Raw genomic sequence first — 13,646 nt, forward strand, 5'->3', positions numbered from 1 at the left:
GTACAGTCACTATGGACTATATCACCAAAGCTCCCTAGTGTCTCATTACCCTGGTGGTGGTTGCTGAGTGCCATTGAGTTGGAATCAACTCGTAACTGACCCTCCAGTGGGTTTTCAGAGGCTGTTAATCGCACGGGAGATTGTCCATTCTTACACAGAACAGCTAGTGGATTCAAACCATGTGCCTTCACGATTGCAGTGAAGTTTCTTACCACTAGGCAGTCAGAACTCTCTTGTTAACACACCTTGTTGTTAGGTGCTGTCACATAAGAGTATAACTCATAGCAGCCCTGTGAACAACAGACCTGAACCTTGTCCTATCCTGTGCCGTCTTCACAATCTCTGACACACTCAGGCCCATTGCTGCAGTCCAGCATCTCAGATGCTCTGTTCTGCATACAGATTGGAAAGGTATGGAGACAAAATACATCCCTGGCGTATGCCTTTCCCAATTTGAACCATGCAGTGTTTCCTTTCTCTGTTCTAATGACTGCCTCTTGGTCCAAGTATAGGTTTCGCATTAGTACAATCAAATGTTCTGGGATTCCCATTCTTCTCAGAGTCAGCCACAGCTTGTTGTGATCCACACAGTCAAAAGCCTTTGCATAGTCAATGAAGCACAGATAGACATTCTTCTGGTGTTCTCTGATTTCTGCCAAGACCCATCTAACATTAGCCATAATATCCCTAGTACCACGACCTCTTCTAAATCCAGCCTGCACATCTGTTGACATATTGCTCCAAATGTTTTTGGATAATTTTCAGCAGAATCTAGCTTGCATGTGATATTACTGATATTGTTTGATAAATTCTGCACTCTGCTGGGTCACCTTTCTTTGGAATGGGTACAAATACCTATCTTTTCCAGTCAGTTGGCTGGCTAGCTGTCCTCCAGATTTCTTGGCACAACTAAGTGAGCACATCCAGGGCAGTGTCTGTTTGTTGAAATAAATCAATTGGTATGCTGTCAACTCCTGGAGCCTTGTTTTTTTTTTTTCTATTCCTTCATAGCAACTTGAACTTCCTCCTTCATCACTATAGGCTCTTGCTCATATGCTATTTCATGAAATTCTTCTGTGTCTGCCAATTCCTTCTGATACAGTGACTCTGTACTCCCTCCATCTTCTTTTGATACTTCCTGGATCATTTAACATTCTACCCAAAGTGTCCTTAAGTATTGCCACCCGTGGATTGAATTTGTTTTTCAACTCCTTCAGCTTAAGAAATGCTGAGTGAGTTCGGCCCTTTTGATTTTCTGACTCCAGCTCTCTGCACATTTCATTATAGTGTCTTGCTTTGTTGTCCTGAGCTGCCTTTTGAAATTTTTGTTCAGCTCTTTGATTTCTTGGTTTCTTCCTTTAGCTTTGGCTTCTTAGCGCTCTGATGCAATACTCAGAGTCTCATCTGACATCATCTTGGTCTTTTCTTCTTCTTCAGCCTTTGTAATGATCTTTTGCATTCTTCATGGATGATTTTCTTGATATCCTCCCAGACCTTGTTTGGCCTATGCATATTGGTGCTCAAGGCCTCAAACCTGTTCCTGAGATGGTTTTGAAATTCGAGTGGGAAAGACTTAAGGTCAAATATTGGTTCCCATGGACTTGATTTGCTTTTCCTCAGCTTCAGCTTGAACTTACATATGAGTAGTTGGTGGTCTGTCCCACAATTAGCACCTGGCCTGGTTTTCACTGCGGATCCTGAACTCCTCCAGTCTTTCCACAAATGTAATTGATTTGATTCCTATGAATACCATCAGGTGAAATCCATATGTATAGCCTGCATTTATGTTTCTTATAAAAGGTATTTGCAATGAATAAATCATTGAATGTGCAGAACTCTATCATTCTATCTCCAGCCTCATTTCTCTCACCAAGCCCGTATTTTCCAGCTACTGATCCTTCTTCCCTGTTCCCAACTTTTGCATTCCAGTCGCCCATTATTATCAATGCATCTTGATTGCATGTGTGATCAATTTCTGACTGCAAAAGTTGGTATAAATTTTCCATTTCCTCCTCTTTGGCTGTAGTTGTCAGTGCATATATTTGAATGATAGTGGTATTCACTGGACTTTCTTGTACGCGTATGGTTATTATATTGCTGCTCATTTTCTAACTGGGTAAATGTCTTTCACCTGCTCTTTTCTGTAAAATACTTATCTGTCAGATACTATTATATATATTTAAAAAATTGAAGCAGACTAAGAAGAAAGATTGGCCATCCACTTCCGAAATGACAGGCCTTTGAAAACCCTATGTACAACAGAGCACATTAGACTATCACTTGGACTAGCAGTCATGGTAATTGAAACTGAGATCTTAGAAATGGAAACCAGAGAAGGAGGAACAGCTGTAAGCAGACACTAGTGACTGGAACGTGGAATGTGAGAAGCATGAATGTAGGAAAATTGGACATTGTTAAGAAAGAAATGGAACACATAAATATTGACATACTAGGCATTGGCGAAATGAGATGGCTTGGCATGAGACATTTTGAATCAGACGATCATATGATTTATTATGCCGGGGATGAGAAGGTGAGAAAAAATGGGGTTGGTTTCATAATTTAAAAAATTTCAACATTAAGAAAATAAAAACCCTCACCACAGGATCATTAGGCAACATTATGGTAAATGGAGGGAGCTCTGGTGGCCTAGTAGCAAAAAGTTGCACTGTAATCCAAAAAAACAACAACAACATGGTATATGGAGTAAAGGCTGAAGTTATCAGCAACTTCATTTTACTTGGATCCACAATCAACACTCATGGTAACAGTGGTCGAGAAATCAAAAATACATATTGCACTGGGAACATCTTCTGTCAATGACTTCTCCAAAATGCTGGAGAGCAAAGGTAACCGTTTAAAGACCAAGGTGTGCCTGATCCATGTCATAGTATTTTCAGTTGCAGTGTTTGCATCTGAATGTTAGACAATGAATAAGTAAGAGAGAACTGATGCTTTTAAATTGTGATGTTGGAGAAGAGTATTTAGTATCCCATAGACTGCCAAGAGGACAAACTAATCTGTTCTGAAGGACGTGCAACCTGAGTGCTCCTTAGAGGCAAAGATGGTGAAACTTCATCTCACATACTTTGGACAGGTGGTCAGGAGACATTACGCTGGGAAAGGTAAAAGGTCAGAGAAAGAGAGACACTCAACAAGACAGACTGACATAGTGGCCATAACAATAGGCTTGAGCATAGCAGATCATAAAGACAGAGCAGGACAGACGACGGTTTTGTTCTGTCATTTATAGAGTTACTCTGTCTCAGTGGCACCTAACAACAACATGATAAATACACATTTACCTTAATCAATGAAGAGATGCTGAACCACTTGGCCAGTGTCCTTCCCACATTAATGTGGTCAACTCAGCCTGGAGAACTTGATGGAGGGTCAGTAAGAGCTGGAATTGACTTGATGATAGAGAGTGAGTGAGTGGTAGGTGTGTGGGGCCCCTAGAGGTATAAAAGTTAACATTTGGATGTTAACCAAAAGGTTGGCAGTTCAATTCCCCTGAAGCACCTTAGAAGCAAGTCTTTGAAAACTCCAGGGAGCAGAGCTCTACTCTGACATATGTCACCATGAGCTGTAATCAACAGTACAGAGGAGCCCAGAGTGAGGGGCCAAGTCCAGGAGAGCCCCACTCCCAAGAGATCTGATATTGCTGTCCCTTTCCTCCAAAAGATAAAAAGAAAATAAACACACAACAGCTTTCAGGGGAGTCAGAAACAAAACATCAAGGACAATGTTAATAAATACTGAAAATTTAGAAACATCTGCTCAAAGGCACAGAGTTGACGTGGTGTATGTAACACGGGCCAGGCTGGGCTCTGCAGGAATGGTTCATGTGTGCACCAGAAACAAGGGGAAGCGGCTTAGAGAAAGCCTGGGGGAGCCCCTCTGGGGTGTCTGGTCTCCAGTGGGCCCCATTGCACCATTAAGTCAGCTCCCAATAGCCTTCCCTTGGCTGAAGGCAGCAGGACCCTGGGACAGGAACGACGACAAGCACCATTATTGGCTGGTGAGAGGTTTGGGAGACCCTGTCCATGACTTCTGACTTCCTGGAGTGGGGACTCCTGAGAAGTCTCCTGGGCACATCAGCATCTTCCTGAGAGCCGGAGGGCCTGGGCGTGTTACTGTCCCCTGCAGGTAACACGGGGACAGTGAGTCTGGCTGAGGCCCTACAGTGTGGGACTGTGGTCACTGCTCTTCCAGTACTGGTGTTGGGCAGGGTCCCCAGTCCTGTCCTGGCACCGACCTGGGTAGCCCTTGTCTAAGCAGGGTTTAGTGATGAGTGGGGTTTGACTGTTCCCCCAGACCACCACAGACCTTTAGCCATGACAGCAGGGAGAAGCCACTGTCTCCAGCAGGAGTGCTCTTTGGCTGGCAGTGGGAAGGGCCTGGCACCACCAGGAAAAAAAGACTCTATTTTCTGTTTGTCATGGTCACTTCCGGTTAGGTTTCCCCAGCTCCTGAGCTGTGTTCCTGATCCAGCCAGGGGCTAAGCACCAATTTGGAAAGCCCTGGACAACGAGGACATGGTTCCAAGTGTCCTGAGCCCCCTTCTCTAGTGAGTTGGGGTTGAGGTGAGGGCAAGGCCAAGGCCAGTCTGTAACATGGTCACCGGAAGTAAAAGGAGTGAGGTCTGAAGGGACAGTGTAAACGAAATTGTGTCCTCCAGTTGGCCAAGGCAAGCTGGGCTTGGCTCCCTGGCTGGAGCCGGCAGAGCTGGGCCTGAGAAGAACTTGCTTTCCTGCTCCCACACTCTGCGGTCGGGGGGGGGGGGGAACCCTTTTGACCACATTCACCCCTAGTACCCTTTTTACCTCAGGCTGCCTTATGAGTCCCCCACCCTTCACCTTCCCTGGATCCCCTTTGTCTTTCAAAACAGAAGAGGGAGAGGGGTGTAAGGCTCAACAGGGTCCCACAGGTTATCCCCCAGGGCAGGCAGCCTGGCTGCTGTGGGCGGCACAAGCTGGCCCCCGAGGCTCAGTTCTATCTCCCAGGACTGTGTGCTGAGGTATCTCGGGTGAGAGATTTCCCTGATCTTTTCCTTCCCCCACCCCTTCAGGGGGTGAAGAATATCACAGCCCCAAAGAAGAAGGCAAATAACTTAAAAGGAAACCTGTGCTGGCCCCTGCCCACTATGTCTGCTCTGAGTAGGGACCACAAGGGTTGCATGGGGCCTGTAAACTTGACTGACAAAATGGGACAGGCAGCTCAGGTCACCGGGGAGGCAGTGGGGCGGCTGGTGCCTGGATGTTTCTGGTCTTCCCTGGGCAGCCCTCTCTCCTCAGAGGGTGCTGTGGGTACTGCCGTCCAGCTTGAGGACCGCCCCCGGAGGGTGGTAGAGGAGGTGCCCCAAGGTGCCCCAGTGCTCAGTCTCTTGGTGACAGAGTGGCGCTGGGTCCTGGGGTAGCCTGTGTCCGGTTCAGGAAGCCATGTGGTTAGAGCAGGCTGATGACCACTTGGCTCTGGTGACCCTCCAGTGGGCTCCACAGGATCTGGAGAAGTCTTGGGTCTTGGGATGAGGCTTCCATGGGTGGTGGAGAAGGGCGGTGGTGAGGCCAGGCTGGGGTCCTTCTTGGTGCAAGATTCACAGCAGAGCTGGCGGTAGCCGGGGATGGAGCAGTGGTGGTCTAGCACCTCCATCTGGCAGAAGATGGACCTGTCCCCAACGCAGGGCTCAGCTGCATACACAGCACAAAAATCAGTGTCAGGAGGACATTTAGGGTGCTGGTCGACCTGAGACCACGACCCACTTCCCACTCACTCTACAACTACTCATTCCTCAACTCTTGCCCTGCTGTGTTCTCTATAAAACACTTTCCCAGAGGGGGCCACAGATTCCTGGCAGGAGAGACTCAATAGGGCACGAAAGCTCCTATCAGGAATAGGGGAGAGAATCCCTGGAAGCAGTGGTCTCAAAGCAGGGTCCCCAGACATGTGACATCAGCACCAGGGGGGAGCTTGACAGAGATGCAAATTCTCAGGGCCCAGCCAGACCTTCTAAGCTAGACACTGGGAGAGGGACTCGGAACCACTATCTAACAAGAACCTCCAGGTCATCCTGATGCAGGTGAAAAATCAGAACCACTGCCCCACATCACGCATCTTCAGACCTGACTGTGCTCAGGAATAATTGACAGTTTTACAGTTGACTTTCACTTAGCTCCCAGCCCCCGAGCCTGAGCAATCTGGGCTACAGGCAGCCAAACTTGAGAACCCTGTTCTAGGTGGAAGTCAGACCCCTCCCCCAATCTAACCAATCGGAGCTCAGAAAACATCCAGGTGGCTCATACCGTGACAGCTGGTCACACAGGCTGATCAGCACACATGGAAAATTAAGCTTTCTACCAATCAATATGGAATGAAGCACATTTGGGTTCAAACCCAGGCCTCACCACTTAGAAGCTGCAAGGCCTTGGGCAAGTACTTAAAGTCACTATGCCTTATTTTCTTCATATGTAAAAAGGAGATAATGTTGCATTTGCCAAAAAACAATAGCATAGACTAGCACACAGACAGTGCCTGGCAGTGAGGCACTGGACTACTGGACTACTTTCCTTTATTTGCTAAAAATAATTTGAAAACAAGTCTGTAACTGCTCCAGAGAGATGAGTATGGCGTCTCTCTCAACAGAAGGTGAAGGCAGGATCTTTGCAAACAAATTGTTACCCGGAAAGAGAAGTTTAGAGAAACAGGAGGATAATTGAGTGAGATATGTATATGTCTTCAAAAGGGAAAGGAGATAAGGGGAGCAGAAAAAGGGGAAGGAAGGGGAAAATCACTGAAATAGCAGAGGTTGGGGTGTAGGGAGTGGTGTAAAGTAATGGGAAAAGTTCAATAGGGGCTTGAAAGAATGGGATACTAATAGGCATAGGTTTGAAACATATGAAAGAGAATGTATATGAATAATTGTATAAAACATAAAGTGCATGTACAAAACACAATAAGTACGAATGATTCTATGCAAGCCAATAAATAAAAAAAAAAAAAAGAAAGAAAATGGAGAGAAATGGCCAGTAGGTGGTGCTAGAATCCCAGGCTGGAGGTGGCAGTCTGGACCCACCCCAAGCTCTTGAGAGGAGGGAAACCCTGGAGCTTGTACCCAGGGTGCATTGAGAAGGTCCTTTGAGGACTTTGTGTTCAACTCCTTCATTTAATAGGTGAGGTTGTTGAACTCAGAGAGGTTAAGGGATTTATGTGAAGACAGACCTCTAAATATGATCTTTCTGCTCTTTGGCGAGATTCTGGTGTTTGGGGAGGTGAGGAAGGTGGAAAGAAGAACCTAGGAAGGGAACAGAGTGTGTGCCACACACCTGTATCACTGGATGGATGAGTGTGCATGCATGGGACGATGGGAGGATCTGAGCATTTAAAAACCGCTCACACTCATTGCTAATAAGTTGGAACCAACTTACAGCTGACCCTCCAGCAGACTTTTGGGGGCCTGTAAATCGGGTGGGAGGAGACTGCCACTGGAGGATTCAAATCAGCTGAGAAGCACTGCCTTTGGGCTATCAGTGCATCTCCCTATGGAGTGCACCACCAGAGCTCCTTTGGGTTGATCATAAAAGCAGAGAGAGACTGCTGTTAGCTGAGAGTGGCAAAAAATAGCACTGCTTTCATTCGTCTCAAGAACTCTATGAAGGTGGCTCAGGTTTACAAACGTTTATCCAAAAATACTAGGGCCAGATGTGACTCCGAATGCTAGGACTCTCGAAAGGTAACACTGTGGGTTCGCCCTGCACGTTTTGTTCATTACACAGCATGCCCTATTATGTCTGAATCTGGGCCATCACCTTGTGAAAAAATAAGGCAATGTGTTTCTGCGGCACAGAAATAAACCCTTTCATATCAGACCAGGCTGTGCTACCCAATGAGTTTGTACCAAACGAAGCAAAAATTCTTCCACTGTCAGAGCCTGCAGCACCTTGGAACCATAGATAAGGGAGTGAGGGCCAGCACTACCATCGAAAGTATTACAACCACCACCAGCACTGAGGCCCCGGTAGAGCGACAGTTAAGTGCTCAGACTGTGGTGTGAACACAAAGAAGACAGAGGTGCCAGTCTGCTTCTGTAAAGGTTTTCGGCTTTGGAAACGCCATGGGACAATTTTATCCTGTCTTATAGGGTCAGCTCATTAGAGGTGATCTGCCAATAGCAGAGTTAAGACTCCTATTATGTCAAAAGAATAAAGAAATCTAACTCGGAGGAAGTGAAACCAGGGTCCTCCTTAGAGGCAAAAATGGTGATACTTTGTCTTATATACTTTGGACACGATGTCAGGAGGAAAAGGGCATCATGTCCTTGGAAAAGGGCATCATGCTGGCAGAGGGTCAGAGAAAGTGAGGAAAACCCTTAACAAGACAGATTGGCACAGTGTCAAAAGATGTGACAGGAACAATGGGCTTGAGCACGATGGAGGTCGTGAGCGTGGCGGAGGGTGGGACAAGATTCAGATCTGTTGTTCCTAGAGTCCAAATGGGTTGTAGTCTACACGACAGTACCCAACAACAACAACAGCACCATCATCTCCAGTTCACAGTCAGGCATCTGAGGCTCAGGAAGGCCCCCACGGTCATCATGAAAGCTGGGTCACCATGATGCTATGGGCCTGGCTCATGATCACATGGCCCTGTAGGTTTGGGGAGGGAAGAAGGACCCAGAGAACGCACTCACCTGATGATATCTTGTTAAGAGGCTGGAGAGTCCCAGATTGCAGGGTCCACTTTGGGGTCACAAGTTCCCTGGTGTCAGCTTGTGCTGTGGAGTTCAGGAGACCTCCTGTGAGCAGGGAGGAAGGGAATGGATTGAGACGCTAGCATGTGGTGAAGGTGAGTCCCTGGTGGTACAAATTAACACACTCAGCTGCTAACTGAAAGGTTGCACGTTTGCATTCACCTAGAGATGCCTCAGAACAAAGGCCTGGCAATCTATTTCCTATGAGAAGCCTGTGGAGAACAGCTCTGCTCTGAAACACGTGGAGTCACCATGCGTTGGAGTTGACTTGCTGACAACTGGTGGTTAGGGCTGAACAGGGAAGATGGGCTGGTCTTTGGTCTTCCAAGGCCTGGGTCTGCCCTCCCGGTCCCATCTGGCTCACCTTTACAGGGGGGCAGGCTGCAGGCCTGGACGGTGTCTGGCTTGTCCCCCTCGCACTGCCCCAGACTGCTGGTGTTGGTCCGGCATACCACCTGGCGCTGCTGGATGCCCTCTCCACAAGTGGTGGAGCACTGCTCCCGAGGGTGGGGAGGAGTGGGAGGCAGGTCCGGAGGAGGAAGGGAGAGACAGGAAAGAGGGCAGTGAGCTCCAAAGTCCAGCCAATGCTCGGGGCCAAGGCAAATGGCTAACTCTTCTCTTGGCCTGAAGGGACATGCAAGGACTTTTAAAGAGGCACACAGAATACCTTACCAATTGCAAATACCTAGCTGCTAAATAACTATGGTCCTAAGTTTGGGCCTCTATAGACCTTTCCATGATCTAAAGGTCCCCTGAAACATGAAGGGTCCTGGGGCACCCCATCCCAGCACTGCTGCCTGCACCCACCATATCTGGCCCACTCTGGGGTTAATTGCCTGGTATATCACCCTGGTGAACCCTCTGTCACATTCATCACCCTGCATGACCCTGGCAGGTGGACCTCCTTGATGCCTTGTTAGCAGGATTCAAGGCCCAGATAGAACCCCTGCTGCTCCTCTGGTTGAGCTTCCAGTTGTGTAAACCAAGAGGGCTGAGAGGCGGGCTCTCCACGGGTCCTTCTAGCTCTGATAATGAATGACCCTGAGATTTGATTCACCAAGAATCAGCTTGTATTTTCTTTGCCAAGTGGGGAACAGGGTGCAAGGAACAGAAGACAGACTACTATTTACAAGGGCTCCTGTTTACAAGGGCTACCCCTCCCCCAACACGGTGTCCTACACTTCACACTGCCCATCCCAGCAAATACAGAGTGTAGGGTGCCGAGAGGTAGGACGCCCATTGTGACCAGGTCACTGGGCTCTCCTGATGCTGACCACCAGCTTCTCCTGGTGGAAGAAACAAGTCGAAGGGCCCTCTCTCAAAGTGGGTCCAGCGACCACTCAAGGGAGAAACTTAGTCCACACAGCCACCAGCCATACCTGCTCAGCATCTCAAGACAAACAATCACACAGCATGGCCACTCTTTCAAGCGCTTTGTCAGTCTTGCAAGTGGCAAGCATCCCCCTCTCCACCTGTCATCTCTCTCTCTCTGTTCATTTTTCCTATGAGGTTCTTTTGAAGATGGAAAACCTGCTTTCAATTAAAACTAATAAAGTTCTCCATTATGGGGAATATAAACTCCATATGAGTTGGATGGGGGTTTGCTGCTATGTAAGAATTTCTTTATATTTCACAACATTTTAAACATCCAGAAAAGGGACGTTAGAGAAAGCCCGTTCAAATGTCATCTCCAGTTTTAACAAATCAGCAGGCTGGCACACTTGCAAATATTGCCCTGAGTCCTTTTAAACTTCGAGTAAATGTTATCCCATTGGAAGTATCATGTGGCAGTGCTTTTGAAACAATTTTCTGATAGAGCTATATTAATAATTACAGTTCAAGTATGCTCACTCTGTCTCTCTTTCCTTTTGCTACATATTATTTCATGGTAAGAATACACCATGATCTCAGTCTAATCTCTCGATCAAAGTGAATATGGCTCCTGCTTTTTGCTACGATAATAGCACCATTGTGCTCACTGCCTCCATAAAATGGACTTTTAAGAGAAAACTCAAGATATGAAAACTTTTCCCTGTGGTGAACTCCAGGCCACAGGCCACTAGATAGTCTCACCTGGTCCCCCTTCCAGGCTTCTCACTGTCTCCTTCCCCCCAGGTTGGCTTTCCAACAATGAACTTCCCACAGAGCTGAGGGAGTGATCTCTGAAATCTGACATCAGAGCTTGTCACATCTGCATTAAAATCTTCCAGTGGTGATGTGAGCTGAGCTATAAACCTGCCCTCCCACCACGACCCTCAAACATGTTACATCTAAACCCCCATCTGAAGAATAGGAACATGCTTGGAATGAGGGTCTTTAAAGATGTAATTACTTAGTTTAACATGGATCATACTGGACTACTACCATTTACTGTCATGGAGTCAGAGCTGACTCATAGCTGACCTTCCAATGGGTTTTCGAGAGGCTGTAAATCAAATGGGAGGAGACTGCCCCTCTTGCTCCTGTAGAGCCTCTGGTGGACTCAGACTGTGAGAGAGGTTCTGCTGTGGGTCAGCAATGCCACTCGCTATGGACTAGACCGTCAGGTTCCCCTCATATTGGAATACACAGGCCCTAATCCAAAATGGTGGGAGAAGAATGGGCAGTCTCCTTTCATGAGATCAACTGCCTCTGAAAACCCACCAAAAGGGTTAGCTATGGGTTGGTTCCGACTCTACGGTACACACAGCACCACAATCCAAAATGAGGGGAGCTCTGGCTGCTTAGTGGTAAGGAGCTGTTGCAATCCAAATGCATGTAGTTTGAATCTACTAGAGTCCAGGGGGGAAAGATAAACAGTCTCCTGTGAGGTTCGCTGCCTCTGGAAACCTATCGGAATCGGAGGATCTGTTATGAGTCTGTTCTGACTCAACAGTACATAGCAATCCAAAATGGTGGTAAGGAGCTGCATTGCCAACTCAAAGGCTCACAGTCTGAATCCACCAATTGTTCCATGGGACAAATTCAGGCAATTTCTTCCCCTGTGAGTTACTGTCTCTGAAAACCCACTGAAGCTATGAGCCGGTTCCAACTTGTTAGCAAATAACGGTAACAATACAAAATGAGTGGTGTCCTTAGAAAAAGAGAGGAGGTACATATAGAGAGAGGAGGTCATGTGAAGACAGAGGCAGAGATAAGAAATATGTATTGAGAAGCCAATGAGCATCAAAGACTGTCAGGAACCATGGGAGTTACTCCATCAGAAGCTCAGAACAGACGAGGCAGGATCTTCCCTGCAGCCCTCATGGACAGGCACGGCTCGCCTTTTGACTTTGCATGTCTGGTCGTCAGAACTATGGGACAATTAGTTCCTGTTGTTCTGAGGTATCCAGTTTTTGGTCCTTTGTTATGGGAGCTCTTAGGAAGCAAATACAATTGCCATCTCATCCAAGGCTCTTAGAGCAGATCCAAGTCCTGAACAAAGCCCTCTGCCATCTTGGCCCCTGACTACTTTGCCAGTGTCCTTTGGGAGCCCCCATCCCTCCAGTGAGCTCCAGTCCACTGCTCTTTTCCTTTCTGGACTGTTGTAGATGGTTGTGGCCTCAGAGTCTTCTCCACGACATTCTCTTTCCCAGCTCATCTCTCCAACTCAGCTCAAACACCACCCCTCTGTCTAATTTTCTCATCTGTAACATGGGGTTGGGGAGTTCTGATGGCCTATTGGGTAAGGAGTTTACACTGTGCACAGATCAAATCCACCAGCTGTTCCTAGGGAGAAAGATGGGAAATCTCTTCCCGTGTGATCTGTAGCCTCTGACACCCTGCTGGAGGGTCGGGGCCAGCTATGGTTTGGTTTCAAGTTGACAGCAATGAGTTTAATGTTTGTTTAACGTGGGGTCAGTAGTCATGCCTTGTAATGCTGTGTGAGCTCTAGGCCCAGCACAGAGCAGTGCGCATGAGGCAGGGGCAGCGCTAATTTTTAGAAGAACCTAATTAAATGTGTGAAGACAAGAACTCAATACCAGATATGACAGAAACTTACTGCCATGATTCACCCCAACCCTTCCCCTCCCAGAAGGCCCTCCTGGCTCCTGGAAGGGTCCTTTCTGGTCCAGCCTCTCCCACCTTCCTGAAGGTGACTCACCTGAGACCAGGCTCCGGTGCGCCACTGGGCTGGGCAGGGCACGCGGAGGCAAGGTCGACGGCCCTCTGGCCGGTCCCCAGAACAGGCCTTGGCTGGCATGGCCTTGTGGGTGCCATTGGACAAGGGCAGCAGGCACTGCACACCCCGAGTCTGTATCCCCAGCTTCCCACAGCTCCGACTGCAGGCGCCCCAATCTTCTGTCACCCACCTGGAGACAGCGTGGAGACATGGGAGACAGGACCATGAGTTACTTCCTCCCGAGGGCTGCCTCTCATTCCCGCCCCCCCAAAACTGGCACCAGCAAGGATCAAAGTGTGGCTTCAGGACACTTGGGGCCATGACAACTGTCCTCCTGGCTCAGATGACTAGCCAAGTGGCCTTAGGGAAGGAACTCTTCCCTCCCGCTCTCCGTCTTGTCATCTGTAAAGTGAGCAGAGTGCATATTTAAATTCTGGTGTCATAAGTGGTCCTTGCTAAAGTCACGAATGCCTCTGAGCCACATTAAAACAAACAACACAAAACCCAAACCCACTGATTCTGACACACAGCAACCATCCATGGACCGCAGGAGTTTCTGGGCTGTAATCTTTACAGAAACAGATTGTTGTTGTTGTTGTTATGTGTCGTCGAGTCGTTTGTGACTCATAGTGACCCTATGCACAACAGCCCTAAACCCTGCTCTATCCTGCGCCAACCGTACTGCCTCCGACACACCCATCCCTATCACCCCAGTCACCGAATCAATCCATCTCATAGAGGGTCTTCCCCTCCTGCGCTGTCCCTCCACTCTCCCAAGCATGATGTCCCTCTCCAAGG

General features: G+C 47.9%; 1 protein-coding gene across 1 annotated transcript in view; it reads right to left on the reverse strand.

Moving 5' to 3' along the window:
- Nucleotides 1-5,220: 5,220 nt before the first annotated feature.
- ADAMTS14 (ADAM metallopeptidase with thrombospondin type 1 motif, 14) overlaps nt 5,221-13,646 on the reverse strand; it is a 96,643-nt gene continuing 88,217 nt past the window's right edge. Inside the window, exons 19-22 of the mRNA XM_006889041.1 lie at nt 12,831-13,038; nt 9,111-9,240; nt 8,687-8,791; nt 5,221-5,690 (exon numbers count right to left, since the gene is read on the reverse strand). Coding sequence (XP_006889103.1) covers nt 5,221-5,690; nt 8,687-8,791; nt 9,111-9,240; nt 12,831-13,038 — 913 coding nt within the window. The remainder of the gene's footprint in view (nt 5,691-8,686; nt 8,792-9,110; nt 9,241-12,830; nt 13,039-13,646) is intronic.

Source organism: Elephantulus edwardii, unplaced genomic scaffold (genome assembly GCF_000299155.1).
Source record: "Elephantulus edwardii isolate Elephantulus edwardi_28Jun2011 unplaced genomic scaffold, EleEdw1.0 scaffold00074, whole genome shotgun sequence".
NCBI lineage: Eukaryota > Metazoa > Chordata > Mammalia > Macroscelidea > Macroscelididae > Elephantulus > Elephantulus edwardii.